At 52.2% G+C, this 23655-nt stretch overlaps 1 protein-coding gene across 1 annotated transcript in view; it reads right to left on the bottom strand.

Annotated features, from left to right (window-relative positions):
• PARD6G (par-6 family cell polarity regulator gamma) overlaps positions 1 to 23655 on the bottom strand; it is a 77956-nt gene that overhangs the window by 15928 nt on the left and 38373 nt on the right. Inside the window, exon 2 of the mRNA XM_061399454.1 lies at positions 20913 to 21135. Within this exon, the coding sequence (XP_061255438.1) occupies positions 20913 to 21135 (223 nt within the window). The remainder of the gene's footprint in view (positions 1 to 20912; positions 21136 to 23655) is intronic.

Genomic DNA, 23655 nt, shown 5'->3' with positions numbered 1-23655 from the left:
GCTCGGGAGCCGAAAGCCCCGTCTGTCCCTTCCTGCCCCACAATGGTTCAGCTGGTTCCGGAACCACGATCTTGGGTGGGGCTAGGGTTGGGCTCAGGCCAGTCAGGGCCCCTCTTGGAGCTGTGGTCCTAGGACCCTTCCTAGAGGTAAACCTGCATTTCAGTTCTCTCTGGGAAGAAGGGGCTGCTTTAGGGTGTGGCACCTCCCGACGGCAGACACAGCTGTTCTAGCAGGGGGTGCACAGGCTCTGGGGGGCTTTCCGTGGACACTCAGCACATGTCTAAGCATCTCTGCTAATCATCCCAGCAGGGAAGCCCTGGTAGCCCTGGGTCACTGGGCCATCTTGGGGATGAAGGGAGGCAGGTCCACTGTCTGTGCCATCTGCAGAGACCCCACAGACCAGTGTCAGGAGCCTGGAAGGAGAGCACAGGAAGCAGGGCTGAGGGCCGCTCACAGGGCTCCCGGGGCGCGGCCTTCTCAGAGGCTGTGAGCTCCATGTCCGGGGCAGGCAGGGGCCCTGAACTGTGTCCATGAACTAGAGTCGGCTTCTGGGGCTTGTGCTTCTCAGGTGACAACATCTGTTTTAACCAGCACAGAGGTGTCTTGTGTGCTTGTGTTCTGCTCCCAGTTGCTTGACTTTTCTTTTTTTTTCCCCCCTCCTCTTTCCACGAGAGATGCTAGTTGCCTACCTGCCCCCTGCCCCCACCCACCCCCCTGCAACTTCAGCAGGACAGGCTCTGTCAACCCCGAGGCTGGCTCTCGGTTGACCAGACTGCAGATGGTGGTCAGCAGGTCTCAGGCAGTGGCCTCCACCTACATCGGGGCCAGGGACTAACCAGCTTCCTAGCCTCTCTGCCTCCCACATAGGTTGGGTTGTGGGACGGCCAGCAGCCTCCTCCCCCAACCCCAAAAGCTGACTGACAAAGCTTCCTTATATTCACACCTGTGGATCCACCCTTTTTGATAAACTCTAAGAATCTTTGGTCCCTTATTATTAGCAATACTCACTTATAACCACCTCGCGGCAGAGTAGCACCTTGGGTCCTACATCTGCCAAGCAGGTGACGGGCCTGGAAGCTGCCCTGGGGTGCTCAGGTGAGCATCAGCCGCAGGCAGGTGGGCTGAGACACACCCGTCAGCTAGGTGTGCAGACAGCCAAAGAAACCTGAAAACAGGTGGGGCACAGGTGCCCATCGAGAGCTGGGAAGGTGGGAAGGAGCACCTCCAACTCGTACGGCGGTGGTTGCAGGGCGGAGGCTGGAGCACCAGTTGGGAGAAACCCTCCCTAACAAGCTCTCCAGTCCTCCAGCCCGGCTTCCCTCAATTTAAAACATGTTCTTTCAAAGTAAACTCCTCTCATGTGAGCTTCAGAAAGGCTGGGCGCTTGACAACAAGCTTTCTTCTGACGAAAAACAAAACGAAGTAAGTCATTCCTGGGTGTCTGAGGGCTCAGGCCTCTTACATGGCCCAGTGCCATTGGCCCTCCGTGTCTGTGGGCTCTGCATCCGCATCCTCTTCAGTCCTCAGTTCAACCGAATCCGTGGACGTGAGACCGCGGATACAGAGGGTCAGCTGCTCTAGTTTCCCCCTGGGTACTGTTTTTGGTAACTTGGACATAGAATTCTTTAGGCCACTCCCCACCCCAAGTCCAGGGCATGGAGTGTGTGTCGCTGGCCCTGACAAGGAGACACAAGGAAGGAATCAGCAGGATAGGGTTTAAATTTTCCTTCGAAAGACCCCAAAGCCATAACCCACTGCTCGGTCACCACTGTCGGTGTATCTTCTTCCCATGAGAACTGTCTCAGGCCGTGCCTGCCTGCTCCCCTGTGAATCCCTTGAGCAGGTGAGCATGGACGCAGCTAGAGGGTATCCCCACCCCAGGAGGATATTTCCACACCACCCTCCTCCCCTGCAAAATCTCTAAGACAGAGGAGCTTGCAGGCCCCCACACCTACCCCAGTCCATGGAGGGGTGTCAGCACGGAGCGCCAAGTGGCACCGCCCAGCTGTGTGTTTCACCAGCCCGTGTTCCTTCCCTGAGCGTTTGCCTTAAAAAGTGTTGTGTGCTTTCTTGAGATAGCATTCACATAACATAAAATTCACCATTTAAACCAATTTAAAAATGTATAATCCTGGGGTGTTTAGTAAATTCACAATGTTGTGGAAACATCACCACTATCTAATTCCAGAGCATTTTCATTACCCCAGAAAAAAACACCATTCAAGACAACCTCCTCCCTCCAGCCCCAAGCAAATGCTCGTCTACTGTCTGTCTCTGTCGTCTGGACACTTCATATAAGTGGACTCATACAGTATGTGGCCTTCTGTGTCTGACGTCTTTCAGTGAGCATTGTATTTTCAAGTTAATTTCTTATCTACAGCTGAATAATATTCCACTGTACAGATGGACCGCATTTTTTAAGTTCACGCCTCCTTGATGGACACTTGGCTTGTCTCCACTCTGGGCCTTTGTGAGCTGTGCTGTGTGAGTGTTCTTGTGTGGACACACGTGCTCATTTCTCTTGGGTAGATAGCTAGGGATGACATTGCTGGGTCGTATGCTAACCATAATTTCAACTTTTTGAGGAATCGCTGAACTATTTTCCGTGGTGGCTATGCTATTTTATATTCCTGTCGGCAGGGCGTGAAGGCTCTAGTTTCTCCACATTTGTTTCTCGTTGTCTTCATCTTTTCATGTGCTTATTGGCATCTGAATATCTTCTCTGGAGAAATGTCTGTTCAGGTCCTTTGCCTTTTTGTCATTGGTGAGGGTTTTCTTTCTATTCTAGATACAAATATAAGGTATATGACTTGAAAATATTCTATTCTGTCAGTTTTCATTTTCTTGATAGTGTCCCCTGATACACAGAAGTTTTACATTTTGATGAATTCCAGTTTATCTATTTTTCCTTCTGTTGGGTGTGCTTTTGGTATTATATTTAGGAAGCCATCGCCTAACCCAGGGTCATGTCCCTGTGCATTTCTAAGTAAAGCAGCAAACAAAAGTAGCTATGGCCCTGGTTCTAAAAAACAGAAACATAAATAACACCGTGTGTGCGGGATCTGGTCTTAGGAGCTCTTTTCTGTCTGCCCTGCAGAAGAGGCCCAACACAAAATACCATGCATTAATAGAAGTTGCTGGAACCAGCATGATGAGAATATGAGCAATGCAACCACACAATGCATAGAGTCCTAATTTGAAAAGTGAAGCACGGCGTTCCCTCCCAGTTTCCCAGTCTCGTGTGAGGGTGACGCATGCCAGGAGGCTGAACAAGTTTACCAGGAAGACAAGACTCAGACCATCGTCCATGTTTTCTGTTAAAAATTTCCTCAAACAGATGAATCTTGAAAGCACCTCAAAGTGAAAATAAAGTCAACTCTAAAACACTTTTCTCTGCCAAGAGGAAGCCATGCCCAAGTTCTGCGAGACGTTTGATCCGCTCCCCAAAGAGTCGGCTGAGATGCTGTCAAAGCCCACTGTGAGCAGTGCTAGGTCCTGCGTGGCCAGTTCTGGGCAGCACCCAAGATTCTCCACCGAGATTCAGGGTCTAGATTGCTGGTGGGACCTCTGAGGTCAATGACCAGTGAAGCTTTATGGCTTCAGGGCATGGAAGAAGCCAGGCTGAGGCCCAGCTGGGTCACTGTAGCCCAGGGAGTGGTTTGCTCCTTCTGAGCCACCCTCGACCTCCCCGGGGCTCCAGAGCAAGAAAGCAAAGGCACATGGAGCCAGGATGTCTGAACCACCCTCTCCAACCCACTCCAGGTGCTCAGGGCCCAGCCTCAGGCCCACAGACACAGGCAGGTCAGGGGGCCAGGAGCCACTTGGGTGACTTTCCTGAGGCCTGGAGAGGCCACGTCAGCTGGGATCACCCTTTCCCGGAGGCCGAGCTGGCTAAGAGCGTCCCACCCCTTCCTCCTCAGTCCTCAGGGCTCCCGAGGCCCAGGGAACCTCCCTCTGAGGCTAGATGCAGACGCCACTAGGTACAGGACCCCGGTGCTCGCCTGCACACTGCTCCAGAGGTGGCAGGAGTGAAGACAGCGTCAGGAAGACTCACTCCCTCCTGCTGGTTCGTTCATTCAGTCAATGTACAGAGAAAGTGCTTGACATCTGTCGGGAGCCAACACTAAACAGATTGGATCAAGTGGATTAAATACACAAAACACGAAGAAAACGCCCCGACATTCCTGCTCCTCCCTAGTAAATGTCTCGTGCAAACTTTCCCAGGCTGTTTCGTGCGCCGAACACGTGTCTGTGTGGGGAGGTTCTCCAGAGACATGGAGCTGGTAGCACATGTGGACACAGACAGGAGAGGAGATTCATGGTGGTGTTTATGGAGGCCGGGCACCCCCCTGTCTGAGGGCAGGAAAGGCAGACCCTCCAGCCCCAGAAGAGAGGACCCCCTGGTTCACCTTTGTCCTCATTTGGTTGTCTGGCCGGTGGGGTGGTGGAGACTGGCCCCAGCCAGTCCCCAGTTCAGATGCCCATCTCTCCTGGAGACATGAGCACAGACGTAGCCTCTCTGGGCGTCACTCACAGCAGTCAAGCTGACATGTACGATTAACCATCGTGACACAAATGCAGAAAATACATTCAGTAACACTTGATGTTTTGAGCGGAATGGGGGGCTGTGTTAGCTTGCCAGGTGGAGCTGCTGTGCAAAGCACCACAGGCAGTTTATTCTTAGTCCTGGGGCTGGAGCTGCACTTGGTGATGTGTGCTGGATTCTTGTGAGGCCTATTCACAGTGGAGGGGGTACCCTCGTGGCTCTCTTCTTTCTAGAAGGACACAGGTCCCCTCCTGTGACCTCATTTAACCTTAGTTGCCTCCTGAAGACCCTCAGGTTGGGGTTAGGGCTTCGACGTGCGGCTCTGGGACAGAGTTCGGTCTGTGCTGCGTGTGTGCGGTTCACGGCCGGCTCTTTTTGTTTACTGTATCTTGAGTGCCGTCTGTGTGGGACAGGTCTTTGTCACTCTGCAATGTCTAGTGCACACTGCAGGGATAGGCCTCCGTACTCATGTGACCCCCCAACTGCTCTATGTGGGGGCCCCCCACAGGCCCCCACTCTACGTGCCTCTCCGTGGGCTCTTCCCGGAAGTGAGGCTGCTGAGCTTTGGGTCAACACGCATGGTGAGCCACCCCAGGCCCGCTTCTGTGATGTCGCTGCGGGCAGCATCTCTAAATCCAGTGACCCTAACTGGCCACGAGCCCCAGCAACACACCGTGATGTCTTTCTGGCCAGATAACAGGAAATCCTAAGCGGTTTTCTGAAGGAGGGGCTTTGGGAGGAGAGGAGAGGTTGGGTTTGTGGTGAGGATCAGCCTGGAAGATAGAGGAGGATGGGTCCTCTGGGGACACTCCTGGTGCCGACTCCAGGGCCTGCAGTGTAGACCAGGTGCATGGGAGGGGCTGGGGGCCAGTGCTCTGCTGCTCCAAGAGGGCGTGGATCTAAGACAGAAGGGGCAGGGAACACAGTTCGGGGTATCCAGTATGGCTTCCTTGAATGTCATCCCCCAAGCCAAGCTGCAGAGGCTGCCAGGAGGGTGTGCTCTCTCCTTCCTCGGCCCCAGCCCCCTCCCACCTTCAGGGCCATGTCAACTCCAAATAGCCTGAAGGTTGCAGGCCATTTGCTCCTCTTGGGAAGAAGAGGGAGGAGGACAACCCAGCCTGGGCAGATGGTTAATAAAGAACATGCCGAGTCAAGGGAAACACAGAGCCAACTGCCCGATTTCTTACATATTTGCAGAAGCCACAAAGGGGGACGGATCACAAAGCACCAATCGGAACTCGCCGTTCCCGCCTCTAGCCCATGTGGGAGGACTTCTTGCCAAGCCTCCCGGCCTTGTGCCCACAGCCTAGCCCACAGGGAGGGCCTGGCTGGAGGGCTGCAGTCACATTTTTGACTAGAGGGGAACATTTTTACTCGGTTACTCCGGGATCTGAAATCACTCAGGTGTGTCTCGGGGCTGCTGCCTCAGACACATGCGAGGCCAGGGCAGGTGAAGTCATCTTTCTCAGCTAGGCGCGCACGCCCCAACCTGCAGCAACACGCCTCCCACCCCCTGGCCGTCGCGGGAGAGCAGTCTTTGCTTGCCAGGACTGTGTCCTGCCCTCCACGGGTCACAAGCCTCAGCGTCACTGCAGAAGGGCTAACGGTGGGGCCCTGACGAGTGACCCGCTCCCTCTCCCCGGGTCCCCAGGCAGGTCTTGTCCGGAGCCTCCTGCCTCCGGGCCTGAGGTGCTGACCTCAGACAAGAAGCTCAGCTGAAGACTCAGCACCGTGCCCTCCTACAGTGTGGTTAAGCCACAGCTCCAGCTCAGCAACCGGGGAGCAGGCTGTGAGCAGCCGTCCTGTGGACCCATCGCTTCACAAAGCATCAGGAGATGGAGCTGGTGTCTCTCCCAAAAGGCACACTTTCAGAAGCCTGGAAGCAGGGGCCCTGATGCCAGCCCTGCCCTCTGCCCTCACCTCCTCCACCCTCACCTCCAGCTGGGGCTGCTGTGCTGGCTCGTGGTCCAGACACCACACCCCAAGACTAACAGTCATGAAAGACCCTGGGTCTCGTCTCACCAGCCCCAGCACACTGTGTTGGGGGCTAAGCCTGATTCAGGCCCTCCACTTCATGGACATGGACAGGAAGAGCTGTCCCCATCTCCCACTCTCTCACATTTAATCGTTTTTATGAAATAGGCAAGAGGTCAGATGAAATGAAACGTGAACCTTCAATTTCCAAGGAAAACACAGGGCCTCTCAGGAGTCTGTCTGCGAGCAGGACGGAACTGCCAGGGGCAGAACGGGGTTGGACACTTCTGAAAAGCCAGCTCTCCAACCCATGTTGGAGCCAGTGGGTTGCCACCAGCTCATGGTGGGCTCCTGGTTCAGCTGCAGAGCAGAGGGTGTGGGAAGAGTATCAGGACTGAATCAGAGAGAAAGGGCCGTGTTCCATGGCTCCCTTGCCTCCGAGCGGCCACTTAAAGCCCCAGGGGTCGCCGGCCCCACCAGGAGGAGTGGAGCCATCCACGTGTCCACCCTTCCTGCCTGGGGCTGTGATTCAGCCTGTATTTACAGGACACTACAGCGGTTACCAGAGGGGACAACTGTAATTCAAACAGCTGAAAATAACTGTTGGCAGAAAAGCCCATACTTAGAGCAGACCTCCTTCAGCAATTCCCACAGCTGGGCCCGACAGCAGAGGAGGGCACGGATGTGCCAGAGCTCAGCCGGGCAGGGGGTACAGGCCCTTGCCCCTGCCCTCAGCTGGCCCAGCTCTGCGCCCTCCAGGCACTGTGAGCCTCACAGCACCCGCCCGCTGAGTGCCCACACACGGCAGCAGCCCTTTCTCAGCAGAGGCCGCTGGGCACTGCGTGATGCCAACAGGCAGATGTCTGTCTCGTGAGCCCACGGCAAAGGCCACCAATGCCACCCAGGTGCCTCACCAGCAGCCCCTGAGGATGAATACCCGCAAGCAGACCCAGGACCCTGCACACACTCAGGCCAGCCCTCCCCTGGGTCCTCTACTCCATACACCCTGAAGACTCTGCAGAAGACACAACTTCACAGGGACCCTCAGTCCAAGAATCCAGAGCAGAGTCGAAGACCAGCTCATGTTATATATGTGGCAGAGGCTCAAAGTCAAGTGAAACACCTGCTTCAAAAAGACGCTTTCACTGCTGGCTGAGCCATGTTCGGTGCGGCCCTCGAGAACAGTGCACTCAGCTGTGCAGCCATCACTGTCGCCTAATTCCAGAGCACTGTCATCACCCCAGAAGCAAACCCCAAAGCCTTCGCTGCTCCCCACCCCCACCCGAGGCTGTGACTTTGCTCATTTATCAATCACCCCAGAGTCTGTCTGTGCAAATATGAGCAGGTATGAACGCAGACTCTTACCCACTGCTCAGTGTAGCATCGTGTGCATACAATTCTGCACTCTGTGTTTTCTCCTCAGTACGTCTTGAGGACCCAGATTTTAAGAGCTGAATAGGCCATCTTCCTGCTGTTTCTCAAGAGCTGCCTGGTACCCCAGCAACAAGCCAGGTCAGCAGAGGGGCTGGACAGCACGGGCATCCAAGACGGAAAAGCCATGGCAGCCAGGAACCACAGTGTGCATCCTTCTTGCGTTTCAGAGGAATTTGTGGTCTGTCCAGGGACACTTTCTGATGCTGTCTTTAGGCCCATGGAAACTGCAGCCTGTGGGCCAGGCTTGTGCAAGTGCCCAGCTCCTCTGCTGACCGCCCCAGAGAGCTGCAGCCTCCTTCACTCGCAGCTCCAGTTGTGGGAGGAGACGCAGAGACACCTGAACCTCTGAGAAGCCACATGACCTCTCTGGGACTCAAGTTTGTCCGTTGTAAAGGAGGGATAGGTCACCCCCCTCAGAGAGACCATGGACTCGAGGACACCAGGCTTGCCTGTGAGGCTCCGCAGCCCCGGGAGTCTTCCCCGACAAAACCAGCTCCTTTTGCAGGAAACAGGGCTCATTGAGTTCCTGCTGTGACAACAGCCCTGAACCTGACGCCTGACTCCTGGTGAAACACACACAGTCTCTGCAGCTCCCTCACCCCCATTCTTGGGACACCAGGACCCCTGCCAGTCAGTTACCATGGGGCCTGGCAGAGAGCATCTGCAGCGCAACCCCGCAGCTCACAGCACTCGAGGTTAACTGGTCTGTGGCACCAGTGGATGAAGACTTAAAAAGTAACAAAGGTGAGGAGGACGTATTTTAGTTTCAGAAGCACCTCACGACAGAGCGTGGTCGGCAGGGATCTCCCAAGGGGCCTGAGGAGTACCCAGGGCCGCGGGATCTGGAAACCTCCTCATGCAAAGCCCAGGGAGCTGTCGCACTGAGTGCAGGGTCCCCTCACCTTCTGAATTACGGCAATTCCACTGATTCTGCCGGCGCAGGAGCTCCATCAGTGTGTGCTAAGTGTGCCCAAGTGCCTCAACAATGAGGGCCGCCAGAAAGCTGCTGGAGAGATGGTTTGGGGGTTCTCTTCTTCACGCTGACAAACCCTGAATCTAAACCTCAGTCTCAGATTCTGCCCTCTGATGGTCCTGAGCATCAGAAACATGCATCTGGTGTCTTCAGTGTCAACTGCACAAAGAAATTTCATTCACTAAAAGATGCTGAAAGAGACTGGGGTGGCTCCAAGGTCAAAGGCTTACTAGCTGCAGGTGGGAGCCATGCGGGCTTGGCCGTCACCTGGCTCCCCTCTCCTGAGTCTGGGAGGCGGAAGGAGGAAGGTTTGCAGGGAGGCAGACAGGCAGCACAGCTGTTGGCCGAGGGTTCCCAGTGTCTCAGGGGACTCTACTCCCAACACGCAAACACATGTCATGACACAGATTGCACTTGCCAGCTCACTGGGGTCCCAGCAAGAGGAAGACCAGTTAGGGCGCTCGACCTTCTGAGTCACTGCTGATGCCCTGACGTGTCCGGAGTTGCTGAGACTCCACATACAGCTGAAGTCGAAGAAGCACAGCTCCCACTGCCGGCCTCCAGGCCAGGGCAGTCAGTGCAGGGGAACCAGGGGGAGGGTCAGCTGCAGACGCAGCCCCCAGGAAGGCGTGGGATCTCTGCAGGGACGTGAGGACTCCAACTAGCAAGTGACAGTTATTTCCTAAGTGATTTACTGTTTGAAAAAGTGTAATCCCTCACCTTGGATTAGAAATTCTAACAAGACTGTAGACGTTTATCAGCTATAAATGTGCCCCATGGGCATTTTATAGGGATTTATACTTATATGGACAGAGGTACTTTTTGGCATTTGATTTAACTCCCTAAAACACACTATTTTTAATGGGTGCAGTTCCAGCTGGGAGACAAAAAGGTTTAGGAGGTGGGTGGTGTTTGCACATCAGTGTGAATGTGCTGAGTGCCCCTGACCCGCACGCTCAAAAAAGGGTAAAATGGTCAGTGTGATGTTGCCTGTGCTTTCTCACAATGAAACAGCCTTCCATGTGGGTAGTGTCAGGACTCTCTCTCCTCTGCAGGCCGACAAGGCGCAGCTCTCCGGGGCACCTCCCTCCCTCTGTGGTTCTCGCGGGACAGGGAGTGTGGTGGGTGGGCCAGGGGCATGGCCTGCCCTGGTGTCCCCACAGAAGACAATGCAGGAGTGAGCAGCTCCAGTGCCAACCGTCAGTATCGCCCTCATGTCCGCCTGCACCTGTTAAATGCTACAAGATAGCTCGGGTTTATGAGACCCCGGGTGCAGGTGGAGTCTAACAGAGACGCGGCTCCGGGCTGAATCACTTTCCCACCGGAGAGGGTGGAAAGTACAGAGAAAAGGGCAAAAACAGGAAGACAGATCACTATGCAAGAGGAAATCCAAATCTTGCTTACGTCTCTGGAAAAGAGAAAAGTTCATGATGGAAATGTTAATCTCTGGACTCCAAACCAGCACAGGTAAACCATTCCCATGATAAACACCTTGCGCTGAGGTCCCACTGAAGTTGCTGCTGCTGCTAATGCTGCTAAGTCGCTTCAGTCGTGTCCGACTCTGTGTGACCCCATAGACGGCAGCCCACCAGGCTCCCCTGTCCCTGGGATTCTCCAGGCAAGAACACTGGAGTGGGTTGCCATTTCCTTCTCCAATGCATGAAAGTGAAAAGTGAAAGTGAAGTCGCTCAGTCGTGCCCGACTCTTCGCGACCCCATGGACTGTAGCCTACCAGGCTCCTCCGTCTATGGGATTTTCCAGGCAAGAGTACTGGAGTGGGGTGCCATCGCCTTCTCCGCCCACTGAAGTTGACTGTATTCTAAATAAGGGCTCTCCTGGCGATAGGAAGACAACATGGTTGTGAGGTGAGGGCCCACCTCGGTTCCAGCTCCCAAGGCTGGGGCTTCCTCTGACTGCCGACAGTCACATGTCACACCCATCACAGTGAAATGCCTGGATGTCACCCCGTACATCCTTTGTTGAAAGGTGCCAGATAAGCCCTCACCAGGGGCTATTATAAATAGATTCCGAACAATTTCAGTTGAGAATTATGTTTGGAAGCTTTGACCTTTTCTGAAGCTTCAGTTTCATCATACACAGAATGAGAACAATCATATAGCCTGGTTTGTTGTGAGAGTCACATGATAGCTGGAAAGTCCTTGGTCAACCTCAAACTGTTAAATGAGCATTTGTTATGAGAGTAGAAGGGATAGGTGCATTCTGGCGCCATGAACACGAGGCGCTGGAGGAGCAGCTCTGACCTTCACCCGGGGGTCCTGGCTGCAATTGGGACAAGCTGCTCACAAGCCCCTCACCTCCCTGGGGTGCTGATGCCAGTGGTCTCCGGACCACACGGGAGCCACTTCTAAGGGCTCCCTGAGTGGGCAGGTAACAGCGATGGATCTTAGGCAGGAATGGATGCTAAAGGGAAACAAGCAGGCTGCGATGGAGCCGGCCAACAACACAAACATACAGAAGGCACAGTGTGAGATGCCCACGAGACACGCCTTGATACACCATAATACGAATGTGACGAGGATCCCCGAGGTTGCTGCGGGGCCGGGCAGCGCGTCGGGGCCAGTCCTGCCTCTAAGCTGTGGAACCAGGAGGGAGTGATGGGCAAGGAGCCAGCCTGGCCCAGTGCAGCCAGAGAGAAAGAGGAGGGGGCAAGACAGGCAGAAGGCTGAGAAACAGTGTGCGGTGCGGGGAGCCAGGCCAGAGTTTGGGAAGGAAGGAGAAGGAGAAGGAAAAGGTAAAAAGGAGCAAGCAAGCATCTCCAGAGCTGAGAGCTCGGGCCTGGAGGAAGGCGGCACAGGAAGGCTTCATCCCAGGCTTGGGGCCACTCTTTGAAAGCAGGGCTTCCTTCCCTCGGCTGCTGCCTGTTCACAGCGGTTCCCTCCTCCTCACTGGTGAGCCCCACTGAGGCTGCATCATCGTGGATGGGTGGGCTGAAGACACACCCTCTGGATTTCCACCTGCCTCTGGTCTCCACAGCTGTCCTCTGCCACGAGAAGCCCTTTAAACAGAAATGGCCTGTCGCAAGAACACCCTTAGTGTCTCTGTGCGGGATGATTTCATGGGAGCTGCTCCGGGGCGCAGCCTTCTCCCTGGGGGCGCCGCCTTCTCCCTGGGGGCGCCTATGGAGCCCCCAACCAAGTGCAGCTTCTCCTCCAGCTGTCTTCATTCTCGTCCCGAAAGATTTCCCTCCAAATGCAGTGGCATTTAATTGGATTCAAAGCGATTACTAACAGGAATGAAAACAGCTTCCTCAGCTCACTGACCGTGAGAACACAGGCAGGTGTAGACTAGATGGGTAAGAAAGAAGATTTAAGTTTCCAGTGTCCTGGAGCTTTTTTCCAGCAAAAATGCATCAAATAGAAAATGCTTAAGATCTTTAAACATTTAAGATGAATACTCATCAACTATTTCTCACCTAAACAAAAGATGTTTTAGCCAGCCACTGTTTTTTTTTTCCTGCTCTGGGTCTTCGCTGTTTTGCTTGGCTTTTTTCTTGTGTCAAGCAGAGGCTATGCTTCGTTTCGGTGCAGGGACTTCTCACTGGGATGGCTCCTCTTGTTGTGGAGCACAGGCTCTAGGTGCGTGGGCACAGTACTTGCAGTATGCGAGTTCTAGGGAGCTTGTGCTTCAGTAGTTGTGGCTCTTGGGCTTAGCTGCTCCATGGCATGTGGGATCTTCCTGGACCAGGGATCAAGCCCACGTCTCCTGTGTTGGCAGGCAGATTCTTATCCACTGCACTACCAGGGAAATCCCTGTTTTAACCAGCCACTTTATAAACAAGGACACTCCACCAGTTCACAGAGCATCTGCTTAAACCTCCCCGTGGTTCTGCATCAGCTTTGGCACAACCTGCACAGTCTGTGGGACCCGGCCCCTCTCTGGAGCTGCAGTGGCCCCGCGACCTGCCCCCCAAAGGACAAACAGGACCAACCTGCTCGCCGCAGCGCTGGAGACTCAGCAAGTCCAGAAAGGAACGGCCATATTCGCCGGCCTGAATGCTAGGTGGGCCCTGGGGCTCTGCCTCCGTGGGAGGTGCCCCAGCGCCAGGCACACAGGGGAGGCTGGCAGTGCAGTCACAGAGTCTATAGGCAGGGTGGTTTCAGAAGGCCAAAGAATCTCTCCCTTCTAAAAATGGGCAATGGCACATAACCCTAACCCACTCTGGAAACAGAAACACAGCCCTGTTATGTTACCAGAGGAGTCTGCTGCTTTGTGTTTAGACAGATTTTTACAAACAGAAATCCTACTCACACTGGCAGCTTGACAACCAGGATTATCAGCTCAAACATGAAAAGAAAGCCCCAACTGTGCTTCTGTTTTGGGGCCTTATTTCCCGTCAGACTGGAAATCCTTGAGCTCATGCTCACTGAAGAACCAGCTTAAATACACGTGTTAATTGTCGCAAACGACCCACTCGGACCAGACAGGAAAACAACACCGTGACCACATTCAGCCCCACGACCCTCCGGCCCCTGTGGAAGCACGCTGCTTCAGCAGGTACCGGCCCCCTGCACCGCCTCTCCCCTGGAGCCCTGTCCTGAAGGTCCCCCGGGGAGACCTGGCTGGGAGGGGCTCCCTGAACTCGGGGTGCGGTCAGGCTGGACTCTCGGAGTCCCCCGTGGCCCCAGGTGGTGCTGTCTTAGCCGAGGGCAGCCCCTCACCCCACAGCGCTGCTAGATCCTTGCTGGCCTCACTGCAGCCTTCAGGAGGGTCAATTCAAAGCTCACGAGTTTTCATGCCACATAAGAACAGTCTTCAAAGGTGTGTTTTAAAAGACCCAATTCAAATGTCATTTTAATGCCCTGCTAAAGAGAGGCCCACTGGCATAAATACACTTTAATTAAAAATATGCCTTTTAATCCAGCAAGAACCTGAATAATAATAAATAAATACCAATTTAATTAATACCAATTAATCCTGAATCTGACATGTATATAAAAGGTACAACACAGTTTACTATAGTGAAAAATTGGAACAGTGTAAATTAATATGGGATTAGTCAGAGTTTGTTACATTCATACAATTGCTGTGTCTGTTAAAAAGATGGTAAATACTATATAATCTACAAGGAGTCAAAAATGTGATGCTAGACTAAAATAATCTCTGTAGTATGTGTATTATGACCCTGTTTATATAAAACTGTATCCAACGAGTTGTATCTACACCAAGGGGTCTGGAGGCGCCTCACCAAACTACTGACAGTGGTCGTCTCAGGCTGGTGGAGTTATTTCCATGTTGTTTGAATTTTCTTTTACAAATATGTTATAAATAGTAAAAAAAATTTAAACGTTTCTTTTTAAATTAATTAATTTTTGGTTGACCTGGGCTTTTGTTGCTGTGCAAGGGCTTTCTCTAGTTGCAGCGAGCTCGGGCTACTCTTCGCTGCTGCACAGACTTCTCATTATGGTGGCGTCTCTTGCGGAGCACAGGCTTGAGGTGCTCGGACTTCGGGAGTTGCAGCCCAGGGGCTCAGAAGCTGTGGCTCGCAGGCTCGAGGGCACAGGCTCAGAAGCTGTGTCACACGGGCTTTAGTTGCCTGTGGCATCTGGGATCTTCCTGAACCAGGTATTGAACCTGCGTCCCTACGTTGGCAGGTGGATTCTTATACTGGACCACCAGGGACGTCCCAGAAAAAAGCAAAACAAAACATTTTTTAAAACAAATGTTTTACAGAGGATTTAATGACCTAGGATATGTTTGTGATGTGTAAAGATTTTTAAAAGAATCCAAATTATTAATATACTATGGGCTTAAAAGCATTGAAAAGTATATATGACTAGCAAGTAAATAAGAAAGGAGCAGATTCCAATTCCATCTGTGTAAACGCTCACTGTTTATACACAAGGTGTCTGTGGGGTGGTCAGAGAACAGGCTTAGGCAGCTGTGTCTCCCCTCCCTCCCAAAGGCCCAACTGGAGGAGAGGCTGCAGTGACACGGATGGAGGGAGCGCGTCCAGGAGATGGGGCGGCCCTGGCTGTCTGACGGCGCCTCCAGAGTGGCCAGCCTCCCCAGGACAAGCCCTGGACTCTTCTGGACGGTGCGTGGCTCGGGCTCTGTTTGCTTTTTAATGAGCTGCGTCAGCACATTCTCTCCCACATCCACTCCCACTCCAGGGTGAACACGGGGTTCAGGCGTTTTGTTTTCTGCATATTCCCGTGGTAGAGCAGTGGGAGAATTTTTGTCCTGTTTTATAATTAGAAAATAAAAGGAAATTCTCCAAACATGTAAACGTCCAGAAATCAGTGACAAAAAAGTAAATGTGTCTTGTGAAACATCTCCCATAGAAGAGGGTGTTTACCTGCAGGTTCTATGCCTGTTCCGAAAAGTGTGGGCACAGAGAGGAAGTGAATTCAGTGAAATTACATCTTTACCCTACCCTCAACACACAGCCTCAAAACCTTAGGCAGTATCTTAGGAAACAGAATAAAATGAGGAAAAAAATACAGAAATTCAGTGTGGGAACTTAAAAGGTTACACCCACTGAATGCTTTCTGCTCAGCAGTGAACCCCTAACTCCAAAACCAAACACACCTCCTGCTACTTAACGCAGAACCCAAGAAAAGCATTTATAAAGCAGAAATTATAGATTCTGCCAGTATCTGTAACCAAATTTGCAACCAACTTATTTTGAAGAACACCCCTTAATTACTTTTTCTGGCAACTCACTTAAGTGACATCACAAGCAAATACCCTTACCTCCCTACCCTACCCCCAATCATGCAGTTTCTGATAACCAAAAAAGTTTTAAAATGTATCTTCCTCATTCTAGGAACCCAAAAGAATGCCAAAATGCCAAGAACAGTTAACAGACACATGCAAATGACCCATATTTATGTTTATTTTAAAAGTAAATAGTTGCTGAGAGTCCTCTAATTATGCTGGGAATCTTTTGGTATACTTAAGTCATCAAGCCTCCCCTGGCACTGTGGGAGGCCCCTTACCCCAGGGGCAGAGAGCCACTGAGATTCCATTAGGGCCCCTCCCCTGGTCGTGGTCTGGGGCCTGAAGGGTACAGGCCCATCTCATAGATGGTTAGAACACAGGGGTCGATAGTACTGGGAGGTTTTATTTTGTGGGTGAGTGGTGACAAGTGAGTATCTGTACTTCCTGTTTATTCTGCTGAAAATAGAGACACTCCCAGTGCCTTGCTGGTCTCCTCCTGCACTCCCTCCGCCTTGGGCCAGTCTCCCGCTGTTCTCACAGGCCCGGGGAGGACAGGAGTGTGTGTGTGTGTGTGTGTGTGTGTGTGTGTGTGTGGCGGCGGGGGGGGGGGGGGGGGGTGGGGCGAGGGTGGGGTGGAGTGTGCCGGGAGGGAGCAGATTTTGACCAGATTTGGATTCCTCCACTGTGAGTACTTAATTCTGGGGACTGCTGTTCTTAAGTGGGCAAAGCATTACAGTGAAAGGTACAGTGACATCTCTTACCCTTCCAAGGGGAAAACCTGCACAGCTTGTAACAGTAGACAGCCCTGGGCGGACGAGGGATAGTGTAGTATGTGCAGAAGGACAGGAAGCTGCAGATGTGAAGGCTATGGGCGTGGGTTTGATCCCTGGTCAGTGAGCTAGATCCCAGGGGCCACAAATAAGAGTTCCCACACTGCAACTAAATGTCCTGCATGTTACAACTGAGATGCGGCACAGATAAAGGTACATTTATATCTTAGAAAAGACACATGCCACTGAGTAAAAGACAACCCTCAGAACAGGAAGACATATTTGCAAATAATGTGTCTGAATGAGGGATTAATATCCAGATAAATAGAGAACCAAAACTCCACAACCGGAAACAAACCACCCAGTGCAAAATGAGCAAAAGACTTGAATAGATATCTCTCCAAAGAAGGCATATGAATGATGATTAAGCAAGTGAAAAGATGCTCAACATCACTAATAATGGGAAACACTAATCAAAACTACAGTGAGCTATCAGCTCATATCCATCAGGATGGCTATTACCCCCAAACCAGAAAACAGGTGTTGGTGTGCGTGTGGAGAAACCAGAACCCCTACCCTCTGTTGGTGGGAATGTAAAATGGAACAACCACTGTGAAAAACAGTATGGGGCTTCCTCAAAAAAATAAAAAATACAGTTACCATTCCACTTCTAGGTTCATACTTGGGAATTGAAAGCAGGGTCTCGAAGAGCTTTTTGTCTCTCATGTTCACAGCAGCATTATTCACAATAGCTTAACGTGGAAGAAACCTACGTGTTCATCAATGGATGAGTGGAAAAGCAAAATGTGGTAGCCATAGAATGTACTATTATTCAGCCTTAAAGGAACAGTAAATTGTGACATAGGTTACAGCATGGATGAAGCTTGGAGGACATTTTGCTCAGTCACTGAAATAAGCCAGTACAAAAGGACAAATACTGTCTAATATCACTTATATGAGGTACTCAGAGTTGTCAAAATCATAGAGGCAAAAAGTGGTGGTTGCCAGGTTTGAGGGAGGGGAGATGGGGAGTCAGTGTTTAATAGGTAGAGTGATTCAGTTTTATGAGAAGAAGTTACTGGGGCGGATGGTGGTGGGTGCTGCACGACAGCAGGAGCATATTTAATTAGCCAGTGAGCTGAACGCTTACATGGTCCCAACACGAAACTATTCTTTTTATAATTGTGTTTGTTTATCTGGCTGTGCTGAGTCTCCATGGCTGTGCTGGCTTTTCTCTAGTTATGGAGATGGAGGGCTACTCGCTCGTTGTGGTGCACAGACTTCTCATTGTGGTGGCTTCTCTGGTCGTGGCCCCCAGGTTCTAGGCACAGGCTCTGTAGTTCCGGCACCTGGACTTGGGGACTCTGTGGCATGTGGGATCTTCCCGGATCCGGGATCCAACCTGTGTCTCCTGCATTGGCAGGTGGATTCTTTACCACTGAGTCAACAGGGAAGCCCCTACACTGCTAAATTTTATATGTATTTGAATACATTAAAAAAAAAAAAGAAAAATGTGGAAAATGTGGCACTAAATAGACCATGGAAAGCACACAGTTCACAGTGTGAGCTGAAACAGGCAGGCAGAGCAGCGCCTACTCTGCCTCGGTGGGAACGTGCGTTGGCAACCTGTGCGCGTCTGCAGACAGCCGTGAAAGTGCTGCTACAGATAAACTGGTCACAAACAGAACCCGGTGGATCGTGCGTGGAGCCGTACAACACAGGCCGGTTTCATCCACGAGGCCTTGCTTCCCGGCTGTACTGCAGGCTGGACCCCAGCGCTTCACTCCTTCTTATGGCTGAATAAAACCTTGGTGGGCAGATACACCGCATTTCGTTTATCTGTTCATCCACCATCAATTTACAGAAATTTATGAAGTAGATGACAGAGCGGGTGTGATTACCGTAAAATCACAGAAATAGCATTTCTGTGACCCAAAGCTCAGAGCCCATGCTGTGGGAAAGGACGTGGGGTTGGAGAGTTCCCTCCAGGACTCTCAGGCCCGTCCATTCCCAGGAAGGACAGCCCCGTCACAGGGCTGGTGGGCCTTTCCTGAGCACGGCGGGCATCAGGGTGGTGCTGCTTCCCGCCTGCCGTCCGGAGAAGCGCAGCTGCCCCTGCCTCTCCCGGCAACAGCGACAGTATCGAGGGGCCAGGCTTCCTACACAGCGGGAACATTCTTCTCTTGAAGCCTGACAACAACCCGAGGTGGGCTCCCCCATAGAACCGGTGAGAACGGTAGGCTCAGGGGCCACCAGGCCGTGATAGACTAGTGCTGGGGGGAGGGGGGAGCAGGGGGGAGAGCCCCTTGCAGTCAGGGTCCCTGAGAGAGTGCTGGGGGGCCGGGGTGAGCGCCCCCTGCAGTCAGGGGCCCTGAGAGAGTGCTGGGGGGCAGGGCAGGGGTGAGCACCCCCTGCAGTCAGGGTCCCTGAGAGAGTGCTGGGGAGGCGGGCGGGGGTGAGCACCCCTGATATCAGGGTCTCTGAGAGAGTGCTTGGGGGGCGGGAGTGAGCGCCCCTGCAGTCAGGGTTCCTGAGAGTGCTGGCGGGGGGGCGGGAGTGAGCACCCCCTGAAGTCAGGGTCCCTGAGAGAGTGCTGGGGGTCGGGGGTGAGCGCCCCCTGCGGTCACGGAACAGAAAGGCAGCGGCTGGAGGCGAAGCCCCAGCGCTGGAAATGCTTACAAAAAGGTTAGAGCCCTGAGGCAGCTGGTTAATCTTCGGGCCACTTCTGTGAGGCCAGGGAAAAAGCAAAAAGTACAAAGGACAGGACGCGGGGCCTGAGGCCGCACGCCTGAGCAGCAGAGCCATGTGTGCGGCCCCGCGGGCAGCGTCCCGCCTCCCCTGGTCTGCCAACGGCACAGGTGTGTCACGAGGGCGCCAGTGGTGCCTCCCACCCCACTGCACGTGCCAGCGGCACAGAGACCCGTTTCTCACACACGCGCACGGCTTCACACCCACGCCTCACTTTCTGCACCTCGGGAGGTGACGCCACAACCTGGGATGGCCGGCAGAGCTGTGGACGTGGGATCTGGACAACACACCAGCCCTGGGAGCAACTGATGACACAACACGGAGAAGCCAGAATAAAGAGACGAGAGGATGGCGGGGATGCAGGCTAGTGGAGATCAGGCCTGGCTGAGAGGGTCGAAGGAGAACAGGCACCCAGACGTGAGGGGCAGTTGGTGCAGGTGTAGCCACACAGGAGGGGCCGTGGAGGGCCCGAAGCCCCGGCGACTGCACCGGAGCGCCCGCGCCCGCCTCACCCCAGTCACCGTGAGGAAGTGGCAGCTGTGTTGACTTTTCGGGACCAGCAGCAGGACACACTGGCTCAGTCAGGGCCGCAGATGCAGCGCTTCTGATCTGGTGCCAGAGAACCAGATCGAGGTGAGGTCAGCGGCCCCCCTGCGGGCCCTCCTCCACGTCCCCTCCAACAGCGCACACAGGAGGCCCTGGCCGATGCTCAGCGCGCTCTGCATGTGTGGCCCCCTCGCCACAGGACAACTGGTGGCGAGCGATGTAAGAACACCGTCAGTCAAGCAGGGACTCAAGTGGAGGAGAGAGAACCAGGTCCCCGGCCCCATGCCAGCAGCTCTGGGCTCCGCGTCTGGGCCTTCCGCCCGCACACTGCTGCTGCTTCCGGTGGGAAGAGCCCACAGCCCCAGGGACTAAGGCCAGTCTCCCTCCTCCCCAGACGGCAGAGTCCTCAGCAGAGAACACTGTGAGAGGTGCCCCCGCCCACCACACTGCTCCCCCAGGGCGGCGCAGAGGCCCCTCAGGGAAGGAGGGACAGTCACCCCACGGGAATTGGAAAGAGCCCTTTCCCCACGCCAGGCCTCCCCTGCTAGTGTCCTTCTCTCCAGGACGGTATTTAGAATTGTTAAGGTTCTCCCAAGTCCAGAGACAAGAAAACAAGTCTAATGTGCAGCTTTGAGGAGTAAATCCACCGGAATGCCCCCACCTCAGTCATTAACCTGTGTTAGCGATTTATTTTCACATAAAGTTATACTGCTGTTACAGGCCTTCAGAGCTAAAAACCAACCAAAGTTATAATCTAAAGTTTACATTTTTTCCCAACCCTAAAAAGACAGTGGAAAACATATACTAACAACCTTTACTTTAATTCTTGGGTTACTGGCTAATGACTCCGGTTAAAATACTGAAAATATCAATGTCATTTTCTCTCAGTATTTAAAAATCATGAGTCAACACAATTTCAGGTGGAAAATGCAGTTTAAATATTATTAAGAATGTTTTCTAAGAAATTAATGTTGACCAAACAGATCTTAATTTCTTTAGTCTCTCATCAAAGGCTAGAAAACAGAGTAAGTGGGATGGGTGGAGGGGATATATATATATAATTTGTGTTGTTGTACGGCAGGAACCACACAGCATTGTAAAGCAATTTTCCTCCAATTAAAAAATAAATAAAAAAAAGAAATCAGAATAACATGGTTCTGAAATGACAGACGAAACTGGAAGGTGTATTTATTTTTTAAATGAGCGCCAAGCAGGAGCATGGGCTCAGTCTCTTGAGTACCTCGTTTCTGGATGAAAACCCTGAGCAGGGGGTTTGCGCTGGAGACGGCCTTGCAGAAGTTGTCATCGTTGTTGATGGGCAGCAGGTCGCCATGCACGTCTGCATAGCCAATGGTCACCTCGGTGTTGGCGATGTGGTGGGTGTGCACGACGAGCTTGTAGAAGTCTTCGAACCTCCCAGGCTTCTGGCGGTCCAGAGAGAACCTTCGGAACTCGGCTCCAAACTAGGAGGAAACAGATAGTGGGCGTGTAAACAGCAGGGACCGGCATCGGAGAAGAGGCGTCATGACCGGGCCTCCTGGAGGCCTGGACATGGCTGCATCAGCACCCCAGTCCTCGTGGAGCTTCGAGAGAAGGGAGACGGGAGTGTGGGGGAACAGTTTATGCGCATGGACCCCTGTCCTGCGGACCCCAGGAGAGGTGCGCAGCTCAGGCTGTAGGGTGGGGGCCCCTCCCTCACTGGGGACCCTGGAGCATCCCCAGGCTGGGCCACACTGTCTGCACAGCCCCTGACAGCCATCAGACACTCAGAGGCGTGAGTGAAGCAAAGGCCAGCTGCAACTTCTGAACTCTCCCCTAAGGGGAATGGGAAGTCCTGGGCAGTTTTAATATTAAGGAAGGAAATGACTGGATATGATTTGCATTTTAAAAACACCAAATGGCTGCACTTCAAAAGGATCAGAAGTGGCAGCAAAATTGAAAGAAGAAAAGAACCTGGTGAAAACCATGCTTCACAAACCTCTGGGAGGCAGGAGCATGGGTTCTGGCTAAAAAGACAGAGCAGGTCCCTTTAAAAAAGATGCAGCTCGGCCCTGCTCTGGGAAACAGCCGGGCCCACCTCTTTCCTGTCAGCCCCTGGCTCTGGCTCAAATGACCACAGCGTTGCCTGCAGACCTCCAGGCCACCTGCTAGGCGTACCCTAGGTCACCTCCCGCAGGCTGACCTGTCCAGCGATCTAAGGACACCGCCTGTTTGTTTGGCCTGAGGCCGCTGGATTAGGACACGCTGTTGTTCCTCACTTGGCAAAAGGGAACTTTATTCATCAGGCAGGACAGACTTTGTGCTCTTCTATATAACTGAAAACTAATTACATTGGTTCCAAAAAACACAAAAATGAAATGTCTAATGTTTACATAAAACTAACAGTTACATCACCTAGACATGTCAACTACAAGGGCAATGCAACTCAAACCATGCAGGTGTGAGTGGCTCTAAAATTTGGGGAGGCATCAGTCATGGAGGACCTCCGAGTTCTGGAACTGGCTAATTTGGAATGCAGCCCAAGAATGTGCATTTTTCACAAGTTCCCAGGAGAAGCTGATGTTGCTGGTCTGGGAATCACGCAGATAAAACCACTGACTTAAAGGGAATATCACCAGACCTCAACTTACACAGATCTCTGAGAAACAGTCTCAGATCCCATTTCCCTTTTAAAAAGCAAAGGAAAACACTATTCTTCATTGCCCCTGGAATAAAAAACTTCAAGTTTGGGAAAAGCCACCTTCAGTGGCTAATTAAAGTAAAGCCTGCTCCACACGCTAAGGTCCAGAGGCGCGCTCTCCTCCATCCCCTTGCCCTCTCCCCGTTACTTCTCGATATTTTCTCCAAGCACGCTCACATGAGCAGGCTGCCAGGCTGCCAGGGAGCGAGGCACACCCCCTCTTACACACAGGGAGACATCCTAGGCTGGCAAAACTTTTCAAGACACGAGATCAAGCAGACAACACAAGTTTAATGTGATTTCTTTCATAATCAGTTATCCAGTCACGTCATGATGTTTATTTCAGTAACAGTCACCCATCATCTTTCCTGTTTGATATTTCACATATGCTAATTTCCAGAGCAATTAGTTTTTATCAACACTTGCCTCATTTTCACTAAACTAAAACTCTGCTCCCATCAAGCAGTAACTACCATTTCCTGGCTCCCTGACCCTGCAACCACCGCTGTGCTTTTGCTTTCTCTCTCTCTCTACATATGTATAGATTTCTCTCTCTCTACATATGTATAGATTTCTCTCTCTCTCTATATATATATGTATATGCATATAATTCATTATCAGATACATGATTTGTAAACCTCTCCTCCCATTCTGTCTTTTACTGTGTGGTGCTGGGAGGGAAAGATAAACTTTTGATACAGTTGTGTAACTTACTTCCTAACCTAGGCCAGGCACAGTAATGCAAGTTTTTCTTAAAACTTTCCTTGAAATTGGTAGCTGTTTTACAGGTTGATTATGGAATAATGTAACAGACGAAGGGGTGAAGCTCAGCGGCTACCCTTTCATGAGTCCTGCTGTGGAGACACTGTCCACAGTGAGATACTGAATACGTTAGGATGTGAGTCTCCAGTGAATTTCAATTTTGGTTCAGTATTCCATAGGGATCCCTCTCCCCTAATGCTGTGGTCTTCACATGTGACATATCCCGTCAAGAATTTTGGAAAAACCTACTAGTATAAAAGGGATAATACACCTTTAAGTTGGCATCTAAATTTTTCATAATAAAAATAAATAGTTGCAAAGGATATAATTTCCAGCTGTGCTGTGCTTAGTCCTCAGTCGTGTCTGACTCGTTATGACCCCATGGACTGTAGCCCGCCATGCTTCTCTGTCCAAGAGATTCTCCAGGCAAGAATACTGGACTGAGTTGCCATGCCCTCCTCCAGGGGACCTTTGTAACCCAGGGATAGAACTCAGGTCTCCCGCATTGCAGGTGGATTCTTTACTGTTTGAGCCACGAGGG

The sequence above is a fragment of the Bos javanicus genome, chromosome 24, assembly GCF_032452875.1.
Source record: "Bos javanicus breed banteng chromosome 24, ARS-OSU_banteng_1.0, whole genome shotgun sequence".
In the NCBI taxonomy this organism is placed as follows: domain Eukaryota; kingdom Metazoa; phylum Chordata; class Mammalia; order Artiodactyla; family Bovidae; genus Bos; species Bos javanicus.
Note: the sequence above shows the minus strand (reverse complement) of the source record. Positions and strands in the feature narration are given on the sequence as shown.